Source organism: Mesocricetus auratus, unplaced genomic scaffold (genome assembly GCF_017639785.1).
Source record: "Mesocricetus auratus isolate SY011 unplaced genomic scaffold, BCM_Maur_2.0 Super-Scaffold_100007, whole genome shotgun sequence".
Classification (NCBI taxonomy): domain Eukaryota; kingdom Metazoa; phylum Chordata; class Mammalia; order Rodentia; family Cricetidae; genus Mesocricetus; species Mesocricetus auratus.
Genome location: NW_024429191.1, coordinates 87086761 through 87100508, shown reverse-complemented (window position 1 = coordinate 87100508; position 13748 = coordinate 87086761). Strand labels below are relative to the sequence as shown.

General features: G+C 43.0%; 1 protein-coding gene across 1 annotated transcript in view; it reads left to right on the top strand.

Moving 5' to 3' along the window:
- Window positions 1–9496: 9496 nt before the first annotated feature.
- Window positions 9497–13748, top strand: part of LOC101830059 — a 29983-nt gene continuing 25731 nt past the window's right edge. Inside the window, exon 1 of the mRNA XM_040750004.1 lies at window positions 9497–9719. Coding sequence (XP_040605938.1) covers window positions 9652–9719 — 68 coding nt within the window. The 5' untranslated portion in view covers window positions 9497–9651. The remainder of the gene's footprint in view (window positions 9720–13748) is intronic.

Here is a 13748-nt window from a genome sequence, read left to right as displayed (position 1 = left end):
GTGCAAGACAAGCAGATTAATGGCTGAGCTATCTCTCAAGTCTACAAAGAAGTTGTTTGCTTTTCTATTATAAAGGAAAGTTTTGTTTTGTTTTTTTAAACAAGTATTTATAGCTTTGTTATGGAATTTTTCAAACACGGAAGTAATGAGCCTTCCCTGTTTTAGTCTCCTTTAGTTTTCTTACACAATCACAGAATTGATGGTGGTGAATCCTCATGTCATGTGCAATGCTTTTATGGTTCCATTTTGTTCATCTCTTTTCAGACAGTTTGCATAATACATTTAGTTTATTTCACTGACTTTCCCAGCAAGCCTTTAAGGCAAGCAATGGGACTGATGCAATATCTAGTCTGCAAATGGCCACATGAAGCATAGAAGACTTAAGGACATTGCCAAAAGTTACGTGTGAGCTGAGGATATAGCTCAGTGGTAGTGTCTATCATGAACAAGGTCCCAAGTTCTATCCCCAGTACACACACACACACACACACACACACACACACACACACACACACAGGGGGGGGAGACAGAGAGAGAGAGAATGATGGACTATATAGAAATACCAAATGATTTCTAAAAATTTCATTTGATTTATTCTTAGACATCAATAGATAGTGAGAAAATAGTGGATTCTGGAATATAATAGATTTCAGAATAAATCTTTACTCTTCATCCTATGGATAATCTTAGAAAAATAACCTTCTAAGCCTCAGATAATTGATCCTTAAAAAAGATCGAAGAATGCTTATCACAAGTGATTGGAAAAACCTATACTTTAAATTATCATATTACACAAAATATTATATATATACATATATATGGTCTATATGCATGAAACCTATACATGTATAAGTATGTGTGTATAGAATATAATAATCTGTATTATGAGTATCCCAAGCCAGATCCCCATTAGTTGAGTCCCTTCCTCCCCCTTTCTAAGTTGTGGTAGTAAGAGTCTACTGTTTACTCTTGATTCGCCAGTTATTTTCCAAATTGTCCCAGATTTGTTTGGCATTAAGATATTCACCAAAGCCAGGCTTAGTGACCCAGACCCGTGATCCCAAATACAGAGAAGGCTGAGGTAGGCAGATTGCAAGGTTAAGACCTGGAACTGAAAGCCCCAAATGAACTTTCTTCTTGAAGTTTTTGGTCATGGTGGCTATCACAGCAATAGAAAGCAGGACACACACACACACACACACACACACACACACACACACACGCACACACCACACATACACACACTACACATGCACACACACATACACACACACCACACACACACCACATACATGCACACACACCACACTCACACATATACACACACACCACACACACACCACACTCACACACACACCACCCCCACACACACACACATACCCGTACCCAGACACAAACATGTATATACCTAAAAATAACAAACAGCAATAAAATGGTAACAGCTTACGTGTGATCATTTAAAAATGAGTGCCTCACCAAAGATTATATCCCTGAATACTAACTATGGGGGACACTTGGGTGACTTCATAAATGAGATACTGAACTTAGAATCAAGAGACCAAAATTCTAGGCTCATTTTTATTATTAACTGGGAGATACTGCTCTTCTTTAGTTAGCAAAAAATTATAAGGAGCTCAGTGCTTTATGTGGCCTCAAATGCCATCCAGTCTGACTCAGAGGAAATTGCTGTGTCCTAGAGCAATAAGCTTTGGTTTCTTGGGTTGAAATCTCTTGTTTTCATGTTCTATTGCAAATATTCAGAAATGGAAATGAAGTCATCTGACCTGATTGTTATTCACCTCTCGGAGCCTCTGAGCCCTGCTTCTAAAGGGCATGTCTTGACCCTGGTCCTCTCTGAAAAATTGAGATTCAGGATGGGAAACCTCAAAGGACGACTTTTTCCACTCCTGGTGCTGTAATTCCTTTTATGGGACTGGAGCCAATCGTTATTAACAACTGTGGAAAGCGAGTGCCAACCAATCCCACAGCTAACACTGAGGCTCTCATCACCCACCCTGCTGCTGTTAAACCAAAGCAACTTTCAGCACAGTCACTTAAGCCAATGAAAGGACAGGTAATGAAGGGTTCCCAGGGGCTGTAAGAAGCAGGGCGTGAAATTGCCTAGCGCGTTTGTTTGCAGGACAAGGAGCTTGCAATAGCTGGATTACAAAACTGGGAGCTCAAGTAGCAGGGAGTGTAGGCGCTGCTTGGAGCCTGTCACCCACACCACTAACCCCGGGATGGACAGGACCCGGAAGTGTGCATGGCACTCAGAACCCGGGCAGCTTTTCTCCGTACCTCCCTCACAGTTCCTGTCTCCACTGCATGACTTCCCTATCAAGCTCCTTTTGCCAGTTGCTGCCTCTTCTCACTGATCTGCAAATCCCCAGGCCTTGTTCAGATGATACTCAGTTTCTCTACACAGTAGATAATTGCTCCACTGTGTGTGTGTGTGTGTGTGTGTGTGTGTCTGTGTGTGTCTGTGTGTGTAGGGCAGAGGTCAATGTTAGGTGTGTGTGTAGAGCAGAGGTCAACATTAGGTGTATGTGTGTGTGTGGTCAATGTTAAGTGTGTGTGTGTGTGTGTGTGTATGTCTGTGTGTGTAGAGCAGAGGTCAATGTTAGGTGTGTATTTGGGCAGAGGTCAACATTAGGTGTATGTGTGTGTGTGGTCAATGTTAAGTGTGTGTGTGTGTATGTCTGTGTGTGTAGAGCAGAGGTCAATGTTAGGTGTGTATGTAGGGCAGAGGTCAACATTAGGTGTATGTGTGTGTGGTCAATGTTAGGTGTGTGTGTGCACACGTGAGTGCGTGTGGGGGGGAGAGGTCAACATTAAGTGTGTGTGTGTGTGCGCGAGCATGTATGTGTACCTGTGTGCATGTGTGTGTCTGTGTGGGGCAGAGGTCAACATTAGGTGTATATGTGTGTGTGCATGTTTGTGTGTGTGTGTGCGTGTGTCTCTGTGTGTATGTGTGTGTAGGACAGAGGTCAGCTTAGGTGTTCTCTTCAATTGCTGTGCACCTTAATTTGCTGTTGATTTTTACATCTTTTGTTCATTCTTTGAAACTGTCATATATGTATGCATTGATCATATCCATCACCAGCTTTCCCTTTCAAGTTCCCTGTGAGGGTTAACTTGGTGGAATCTGTCCCCTGGGATCACCTGTGAAGGGCGTTTGAATGAAGGAGTTGTCTACATTGGCATAGACTTTGGACATGCCTGTGGGGAATTGCCTTAAGTCAGTTTACAGGAAGAGCCAGTCCGCGGTGGACAATTCCATTCCCATTGAGCTGCGTAAGGATGGGGAGATCTCTGAGTGCAGCCAGGCCAGCCAGCATGCCTACCTCGTCCCTCTCTGCTCTCCACTGTGGGTGTGGTTGTGACTAGCTGGCGTGCCTGCTCCCCTTCCCTTGGATGGACTATTACCTGGGATTGTGACTAACACAAACTCTCCCTCCTGTGCTGCATTTTGGTCAGGCTGTTTTATCACAGTGACAGAGAGGAAACTAGAACATCCCCCCAACACTTTTCCTTCCCATGCCGCGGCCTTTCATTTACGTTTTAAATAACCCACTGATTTGGACTGGGTGCTGCCTGCTGGAATACTGCCGGATCCTGTGTGGATCTTTTGGTCACAGATAGGCAACCACACCTTCAGAGAATTCATCAGTGAAAGCCACGTCACGTCCGTCAGATGACATTTCACAGCTCTCTTCCCTACCCTCCAGCTCTTCCATCCATCATTTCCCTCCTTCTTATGCAGTGCTGCCCGAGCCTTCCCAGGCACAGTGGCTCGACACAGATGCCCCATCTAGGGCTGAGCATTCAATAGTCACTGGTTCTCGGCACTTTGACCAGTTAGAGCCTCTGCTTTCCCTACGGCCCACTTCAAGTTCTCCAGATGAAATTAAAAGCGGCACCCCTTGTGGAGTGAATCACCGCCATGGCTGTGCTGAGCTGAAAGGTGGAGAATCTCAGATCCCTCTGGGTCTAGCAGGCACCACAGGGAACTTTGTGCAGAAAGAATGGATGGAAGCTATTGGTCTCTGCAGCCTCAGTGTTCTTGGCATCTGCTGTGTGGAAGGAAGATGTTAAGTCCCTTCCTGGTAGTTTCCTGCTCTCCCCACCCCCCCACCCCCTTTCTGGTCCTGCATGTTGGATGTGTAAAAGAAGCATCATTTCTTTTGCAGTGTCCCTACCTTAATTTTTGAATCAAGCCCTGTCAGTGAACCTGGAGCTCACCTCTCCAGCTAAACTTGTCAGCCCCGGGATCATCCAGTCCTTTCCTTCACAGCACTGGGATTACAGGTCCATTGTTGCATCTGGGTTTTTATCTGGGTGCTGGAGATCTGAGATCTGTCTAACCCATCCCCCAGCCTCTGCTTCAATGTTTGATGTTTGCTGTTGTTATATTAGCTCTTTAAGGATTTCATGCAATCCATTTTCATCCTATTCACCCCTCCCCCAGCCCCTTAAAGACCCACCCCATGCCCCTTCCCTACCCACCCTACTTTGTGCCCTTAATTTTTCCATCCATCAAGTCCAATTTGTGCAGCACTTATATCCGAGGATGTGAGGCCTTCGCTGGAGAATGCTCCACTTCCCAGTAGCTATACTCCTTAAAGAAAACCGACTGTCCCTCTACCAGCAGCTGTCCATTGCCAATAGCTCCTCTTCTAGGAACAGCAAGTCATTGCCACCTCTCCTCTTCATGCTGGGATTCGGTCTGGCTCCAGCTTGCTTAGGGCTTGTGCATGCTGTCACGGTCACTGTGAGTTCCTATGGTCAGCTAACCCCACTGTGTTCAGAAAACACGGAACAGTCATCTACCATCTCTGGCTCTTACAGGCTCCTCTTCTGCCCTGACCCCTGAGTCTTGGGAGGAGGGGGTATGACAGAGAAGACCCACTTAGGGATGAGTAACCCACAGTTACTCTCTGCACTGCCATCAGTTGCGGGTCTCTGTGCTAATCACCATCTGTTGCAAATAGAAGCTTCTCCGATGAGAGTGAACATGGCCCTAACGATAAGACATTAAGAGTCAGCTTGACACTATTTTTTGCTCCAGTATTTATGTCTCAGTTTACAGTTGCTGCGTCAGCCCAGCTTAGGCCTGACTGGTAGCTAAAGTATCTAACCCACCACAGTGAGAGTCACAAGACTTCAAAGGACATTCCATAGGATTGCTTTCTCTAATGTGCAGTGCTTTTGCAAATGAGGGGAAGGACAACGGCATAGAACAGTGGCTTCTTGGGAAGCCTGAGATGTTTGCTTCCACTGAAGTTGGAAGAATAATCTTGGTTTTTGTTTTTTAAAAGATGAGAAGAAAAGTAAAAGAAGTAGATGGTGAAGCTAGGGCATTTGGAATACCTTATGCTATTAGGCAGAGTTTCTGGTTTCCACTCCCAGTGGACTCTGATCCAACCCCCACTTCCCCCAATAAATAGAATATGAAACACAGTTTGTTCCCTAAGGGTCTTGGGAAAATGACCTGGTTCTCTCTGAAGAAATCCTGCCCCGGGTGTGGTTGAAAACTGTGAAGTCCTTTCCAAGCACCAAGAAGCTTTAGAATTCTTAGAAAAGCTTTCCGTTGGCCAGAGGCTACCTGTCTGGTTTCCTGCCAACAGTCTGAAGCCAGAAAGATGACCAGTGTTAACTGTAGACTCTTTCAATTACAGCCCGATGGTTTGAATCCACATACAGAAAACATACAAGTAGCTCTACTTCAGAGTGTCTTTAAACATAAGCAATGCACAGTCATTTTGGAAAAAAATAAAGCAATAAATATATAATAATCCACAAACTAAGAAATTCTACATATCTTTTTGCATGCATATGAATACAGATTATATGCATAATACACATAATACATACACACACATATATATAGAGATAGAGAGAGAGTGAGAGAGAGAGAGAGAGAGAGAGAGAGAGAGAGAGAGAGAGAGAGAGAGAGAGATTTGAAACATGGTTTCTCTGTATAGCTTTAGAGCCTGTCATGGCACTCACTCTGTAGACAAGACTGGCCTCAGACTCAGGAAGATATGCCTGACTCTGCCTCTGGGATTAAAGTTGTGTGCCACCACCACTTGGCTGAATACAGATAATATTTTAACTAAGCTATATTGCATTTCCTGTTTTGTCTTTCCACCTATCCTTTCCAACTAACAAAAAGATTTAGACCCCGGAATAGTAACTAATGATTTTTGAACATCTTGTTTGTAGTTTCCTGAGCTGTTAGTTTATTTAACCTTCATTGTCACTTCTTGAGGAAGAGTCATCATAAAGACAAAGAAACTAGAGCACGGAGAGGTTGAGTGACTTAACCCAGACTCACAGAGACAGATGGTGGGAACACCATACCTGGTTGGCAGCACACCTGATCTCTCAGCCACAGCACTGTTGTATCTGAGCTTCACTTTTTTCTCTACAGGGAGGATTGAAGGCAGGAAGGGGACAGGGGCACAGTAAAGAGAGAAGACGCTAAGCAAATAGGGCAATCCTGTATCGAGCACCAAGCACTGTCACTCAGTCATGCATAAGTACTGTGCATTCTTTGTCACCCTGGAGAGATATGAATAAAGGTAGAGGCATGGCCTTCAGGAGGGTTTTGACTCTTTGCTTAATATTTAAGTCTGAGACCCTAAGGTTAATTATGTTTATATATATATCTTCCTTAATGTTTGTTGAGTAACAAAGAACATTGTGTTTGGTGATGGAATTTAGCAAACAGGGCTCTGTGAAATGACCAATCTCCCACAAGTTTTATTTCACACAAAAAGGGCAATGTCTTATTTTGCTTATTAGCTCTTTTCTGCAGTATCTTGATCCCTGTCCAATATTTTAATACAATTGAGATTATGATATATAGCCAAGCCTGGGCCACATAGTAAGACTATCTCTAAATAGATAAAGAATAAATAAATCTCCCTATTGGCTAAAAACAAAAATATATCATAGGACACATAGTAGGTGACATATTCCAAAGGGACATAGTGTTAACTGACTAGATGGGAGTGTAATAGTATATAGATAATAAAATATGTATTACAGTATCTTCATGTTTGCATCAAGTTTTTCTTAATGAGCAAACATATAAAGTAGAAGAAAATATGTTACAAGCTCTAAGGGTTCTTAATCTTTTTGGACTGAATCCATAAAGGTGCTCTTGGCTTAAGGAATTTCACATTCTTCAACACTTCTCTCAGATATTTATGAGATTGATGGAACATTCTTTTCCATCTGTGTGATTTTGTTTATGAACTGTGTTACAATCAGAGGGAAAGTAAAAATGAGTTCCAGAAACGCACTTCCAAGACGTTAACTATACGGTTGTCCTAGCTTGCTTTCTGTTGGTTTGATGAACACCATGACTAAAAGCAGCTTGAAGGTGGAAAGGGTTCATTACAGCTTACAGGTCACAGACTAAAATTGAGACAAGAGGCAAGCCAGGGCAAGGAGCTCAAAGCAGGAGCTAGAAGCAGAAACCACAGAACTTACTAGATGGCTTCCTTTGGCTTTCACAACTACCTCACTCATACAACCCAGGACCACCTGGCTAGGAATGGCACCACACACAGTGGACTGGGCCCTCCCCCATCAATCAACAATCAAGAAAATGCCACCCCAGCCATGACCACAGGCCAATCTGATGGAGGCCATTCCTCAGCTGATGCTCCCTTTTCCTAGATGTGCCTAGGTTTGTGTCAGTTTGACAAAAATGAACTAAGACAGTGGTTATGACTAGCAATGGTAATAGCTTGAGGGAGAAAAGTTAAACTACGTAGAAATTGACTTGACCAAAGTTCTTCCTTGCCATTAAAATCTCAAAATTTAGGTTCCTAAAAACCTGAGGAGAGAGTTGGGATGGAGTTTAGGTGGTAGGGTGCTCGCTTAGCCTGTTAAAGTCAGCTCCACATTGCAATCCTTGTTAAATAGAATAAGTAACTTCTGAAAGAAAAGTGTGAGAGAGGAAACACACTGAGGAAAATTAGCTTAATCTAAAGGGAGATGGGATTAGAGAATTGAAGCAAAGCATAGAATAATAGAATAACAAAAACATCACTCAAAAATATAATCAGAACAAAGAAACATAAATTATATTTTTTAAATACTAATGAAAATTAAGATCCTTTAATAATAGAGTTTCAGATTAAATAAACTTCAGACTATAATATTATCTAGTGAGATGGAAAGCTATTATGTAATATACTAAGAAACTAACAAATTTGAGCCAAGCCGGGCGGTGGTGGCGCACGCCTTTAATCCCAGCACTCGGGAGGCAGAGGCTGGTGGATCTCTGTGAGTTCGACCCCAGCTGGACTGACAGCCTCCAAAGCAATACAGAGAAAACCTGTCCCGAAAAACAAAAACAAAACAACAACAACAACAACAAAAAAAACAAATTTGAGCCAAAAAAAAACATCAATAGCATAGGTTTAAAATTGATTTGAAACATACCCAAGCCAGTATGTGACTTTATGTGTCTGTGAAGTTTTTTGTCTACAAAACAGCAATATCGTGAAAGTGAAGGCCAACAGAAGTATAAAACTATGAATGTTTGCAAGTGCAATGTTAATATTTAATTAATGCAAGTTAAGTCATCAAAAATTAATAGTGATGTTGGAATATAACACTTTATCATGATTACATCTGTAGAACTTTGTGTCAACTCTTAGATAATCTGCATTCTTTCCAATTATCCAGGGTATATTTTCAAAGACAGTACATTGCAGGCCATAAAGGATATTTCAATGAATATTTTTTAAGCAACATAGATTATAATAACCAGAATATAGCAAGGTAGGAACTGAATTCTAGAAAAGAAGAGAAGAGACAGCAGAGAGGAGGAAGAAGAAGAAGAAAGAAAGAAGCATGACTTTCTAAAAGAGAAGTTGTTGGGAGAAGAGGAGAGGTAGAGTAGAAAGGAGAGGGGAGGGGAGGGGAGAGGGGGCAGAGACAGAGAAATTGAGAAATACACAAACATAGTCTTGCATATCTGGAAGCTTAAAAATGGTTCTAAATTCTCTGTGGGTCAAAAAGGAAACCACGATGGAAATTATGAGCAGTGTACATTTGATTTGATTCACATGATCACCACTGGTAGCATAGTGAAATCCATGTACTGGTTTCCACAATCACAGTTGTAGCTCTGATAGTCACTGCTGCTGACACAGGGACCGCCACTCCTCTCGGATGTGGGCATGTGGACAGAGTTCTAAGCTAAAGGGAGCATACAATCAAGCAGTCTTTAAAACAGCAGATGCTTCTGACTCAGAACAATGCAAACAAAAGTAGCAGAGTGTGTTTGTGGCTCACCCAGTCCCCAGTCAACTGAGGAAAACTCTTCCTTCAAGTGGCATGGGCTGTAGAACACAGAGAGGAAAACGTGCAGAGGTTACACAGAGCTAACATCTGTACTAGGGTGCCCACTCTGCGGAATCCTGGGGATGGAACTGCCAACACCCTTTCCATAACATCATAATGTCGACATTCCAAAGGAGTCCGGAGCCTCAAGCCAGGATCTAGGATGCCAGAGAAAGGATGGAGAGCAATCCCTACAAATCTTGGGGTTTTGTATAAAGGCAACGGCTAAGAAGCAGAAATAGCAAAACCCTGCCAACACTGTTGAGTCTGGATACCATCCCAAGAATGTCCCATTTCAATAATTGGAAGAGCACCCCAATAAGCCAAAGTTTGATGTCACATGACAGCACCAGGTAATCATTCCTCTCTTTCCCTTTGTGTCAATAGTGATGAACAAAGGATGTGGGTAGCACAGTTCCTCAGGCAGTAGATTTGGTCAGCCAACCAAAAGAAAATATAGATATAGACGTGTGTGTGTACATACATATATATTCTTCTCTCGTACAATACAGCCCAACCACAGTTTCCCTCCCTCCACTCCTCTCGGTCCCCACCCACCTTGCCTTTCCCCCCATATTCATATTTTAACACAGGCAAAGACAACACATTATTAAAGAGATACTTTTGTTTTGTAGATAGATATTTTTCTCTTCGTATTGATTTCCTTTAATGTGGTTCTATTGAAAATTACTCAAGTAAAAGTGGTGATTATGTTAGATGAAAACTCCCTGTCACACTTACTCTGTGACTCCACAGCTCAAAATGAAAGTCTAGGAAAGGATTGACCTTGTGAGAGGATCCAAAAAGTGAGTCAAAGTTTACGCAAAACACTCAGACTTTTTCCTAAGAAGATGAAATTTATTATAATTTTTTTAGACAAGGTCTCACTATGAAGTTTTGACTGGCCCAGAACTCACTATGTAGACCAGGCTGGCCTAGAACCAGCAGAGAGTTTCTTGCCTCTGCCTTGTGCGCACTTGTATTAAAAGCATGCCCCACAACACCTGGCTCCTTATTTCCTTTTGAAACCCCACTCTCTTCCTCTGAAGCCTCCATCTGTCCTAAAAATAAAGAAGAATGGAAATCGTGAATGAAGGATTACTTCTGCTGCCCCTGTTAGAAACAGGTCACTGTGAGATGGACTCAACTTCGTTGAGAAAATAGCCACTAAATTCAAAGGGCCGTCCCTCCTTTCCAAATACAGGCAAAGAAAAAAAAGCAATGACTAAAGGAAATTTCCAGAAGATAGGAAAAGGAACCAGAAAGCATTGTTTGTGGAGGAAAAAGGAAGAGTGATTCTGGGCATGCCCAACCAGTCACTGAGAAGACTGCAAGCTCCCCGCTTTACCAGGTGGAAAAGAAAACAGAAGTGCCCTGTGGCAAAGATCCTTGGAGCCTTTGGTGTCCCCAGATACGGATTGCCCTTGCCCCTAAGCATCTGACTAGCACTTGCTGGAGTGTAGCTGATCCCACTGTCCTTTGTAGAGAGTCCTGCTGACATCTGCTACTGATGTCCAACATCACTCAGTCCCGTGCTCCTCACACCACTCAGACCCTGCTATCTGTGCCCTCTTGCATACTTTTCCTGGTCCCAAGCCTGTACCAGGATAGTATAACATGAGTTCTGCAGCCAGATATCAAGGCAAATGCGGAAAGATCAGAGAGAGGAAAGAGCAAGCCACAGCCAACTTGCTACTTCCTCAGCCAAAAAAGACTAAGTTCCTGTCTCTGCCCAGCCGTATCACTTCCTATCTGTACAAAACTAAAGACCGCTATGGTTAACTAGTAGCTGCCTCTGCCCTCTGATATTCAAGCAGGCTTTATTTGTTAGAGGAGTAAAAACAAGATAGCGTCACAGGGCAGTATTGTCCTTAGCATGCTGGTGACTTCCTAGTGAGGCAGAAGGAGATCCAGACCACAAGGAACCCTTCTTGGCCATGGTGGACACAGTGGGGATGCTAGGAAGGGTTGTCTCTCCCACAATCCATCTAAGGGCCCTTGAGTTTCTAATGTGTCATCAATCCCTGTCCCAAGTTTACCTAAGCATGGTAGAGCAGGGAAGCTCACAGTCACTCTCCAGTGGCCAGTTGTTCCCTCTCAGAGTCTCTTGGCCTCCTCCCTCTTCGATCTACTTCCCTCCCTCCTCCCTTGCCAATATTTTCCAATTCTTCTTCCTTTCTACAGGGAACTTCCATTAGTCAATTTCTCTGCTTGTTCTATATGGTGACATTGATCTTACATGATCTCGCTGGACTCTTTACATAATTAAAAAAAAAAACAAAACCTCTAGATGCTCAGCAAACCATTTTCTTTCTCCACAGAGGCTCATTTCTAGAACGATATCTTGCTGCAGACTAAAGGTACCATCTTGAAATTTAGAACATTAGGCATTCTTTTTTATTTTTTCACTTCATACTTTAGCTATCCTAATATTCGTCACTCTTCCTGGACATGTATCACATTTCACTTACTCAAAAAATGGAAAAAGCCATGCCAGGTGAGACATGGCTACAATTACACCTATATAATCCCAGTACCCGGGAAACCAAAGCAAATGGGATCATCGGTTCAAAGACAGGCAGAGCTATGAAAAAAAAAAGAGGGGAGTGGGGAGGGAAGGGAGAAAGAATGTGGGGAGGAAGAAGGAAAGAATAGAGGGAAATGAGAAATGCAGGGGAGAAATCACACTAAAATAAACCAAAACAGGATGGCACAGAAGGGTAAGAAACTGACTGACTATGAACCCATGGCCCAAGGCCTGCTGAACTTAGGGAATGGGCATCAAACTCTGGAGAGAGCATAGACAAAGATAACCTTCAGTTAAGGTCTTATGGGCTTCAAGCCCTTCTCTCAGAAAAGGATACAAACACTAGCATCATTGCCCTTTTTTCTTTTGCACATCCTCTGGGGCAGCCCATTGGGCCAACTTAGCTGGGTGCCAGAGACAAGTCGGTGTTTGTCTAAGTATGTAGTTGTCCCTGGTGCACTGGCTCATGTGCAGATGCTCAAGACCCACATATATATGGTGCAGCATTTAATTTTTGCAGAGTATGGCAATCGATACTGTCAACAATTTGTCAAAGTGCAGGTGATAAATAACTGTGAAAAGGTCAGTCTGCCTGGATGAGATATCTATAGCAGCCCTCTCTCCAAGGAGCTCAGGAAATACTGCGTAAGAGAGGACAGAAAGGTGGTAAGAGCCAGAGATTAGAGAAGAGTTCTGAGAGTCAATGTCTTCAGGACACACCAGAGCCATTGTATTCATGAGCCCACTGCAGTTATGACTATCTGAATAAGATCCACGTAAGATCAAGCCCACCGGCGTTCTAACTTAGATAGAAGCCTTGGCCGTTGAAGCCTGCTAGGAGAAGGAGAGTCAGTTTTCTTCAGGAAAGTGACCGTTGTTGGGTTGCCCATGCTCCAGGGGTCCAACACCCATGCACACAAGGACAGTATTGACTGGACTTACTGGGCTATGAAGAGCAGTCACAAAGTTGGGAGATGAATGTGGAGGGGGTTCTGGGTAGAGTTGGAGAAGGAATAGATGAGTTGATATGATCATAACATATTGTATACATGTGTGAAATCTTCAAAGAATCAATTTGAAAACAGGGGAAAACACCTAGTGTAGCATTTTCATACCATCTAAGCACACTCAGTCATTCTGATACAATGGAAATTATTGTTATGCTGAGTTGTTTAGGAGATGAGGTCGTGGGAAGTAAGCCTCATGTGCAAACCAGTGCATTTTTCTGAAGCCTTTTAATCCAAAGCCGTTTGAACCTATGTGTACAGAATCCTTAGATGTGGATAGAGTTACCTGGGATTTGGACAACACATTAGAATTGCCCAACATATCTCAAAAAATAACAGCTCTATATACTGAGTCACTCGTGTAAAACTTAAGAGAACCTGTGCGTTTAGTGTGTGCATGCATGAGTGCATGTATGTGTGTTGTGATGTGTGTATGTGTACAGGTTTATTTGTGTGTTCATGTGCAGGGAGATGAATACACACACACACACACACACACACACACACACACACACACACACACACATATATATATGGAGGCCAGAAGCCAATGCCAGGCCTTATCTATCATTCTCCACCTTATTTTTTAAGACAGAGTTTCTCACTGAACCCTGTTCCACATTCATTGAAGGTGGGCTGGCCAGTGAGCTCTGGGTGTCCACTTGTCTCCATCTGCAGGATGATAGGGATGATCCAAACTCAGACCCTTACTCATAGCAAACACTTTAACATCTACACAATCTCTGCAGCCCCAGGAAACATTCCTAATTCCTCACTGTTTTTCCCCACTGAGCCACTAGGAAATCCTGTAGAAACCACTGCACTTCCAAACATATAAAGTTGCCAGT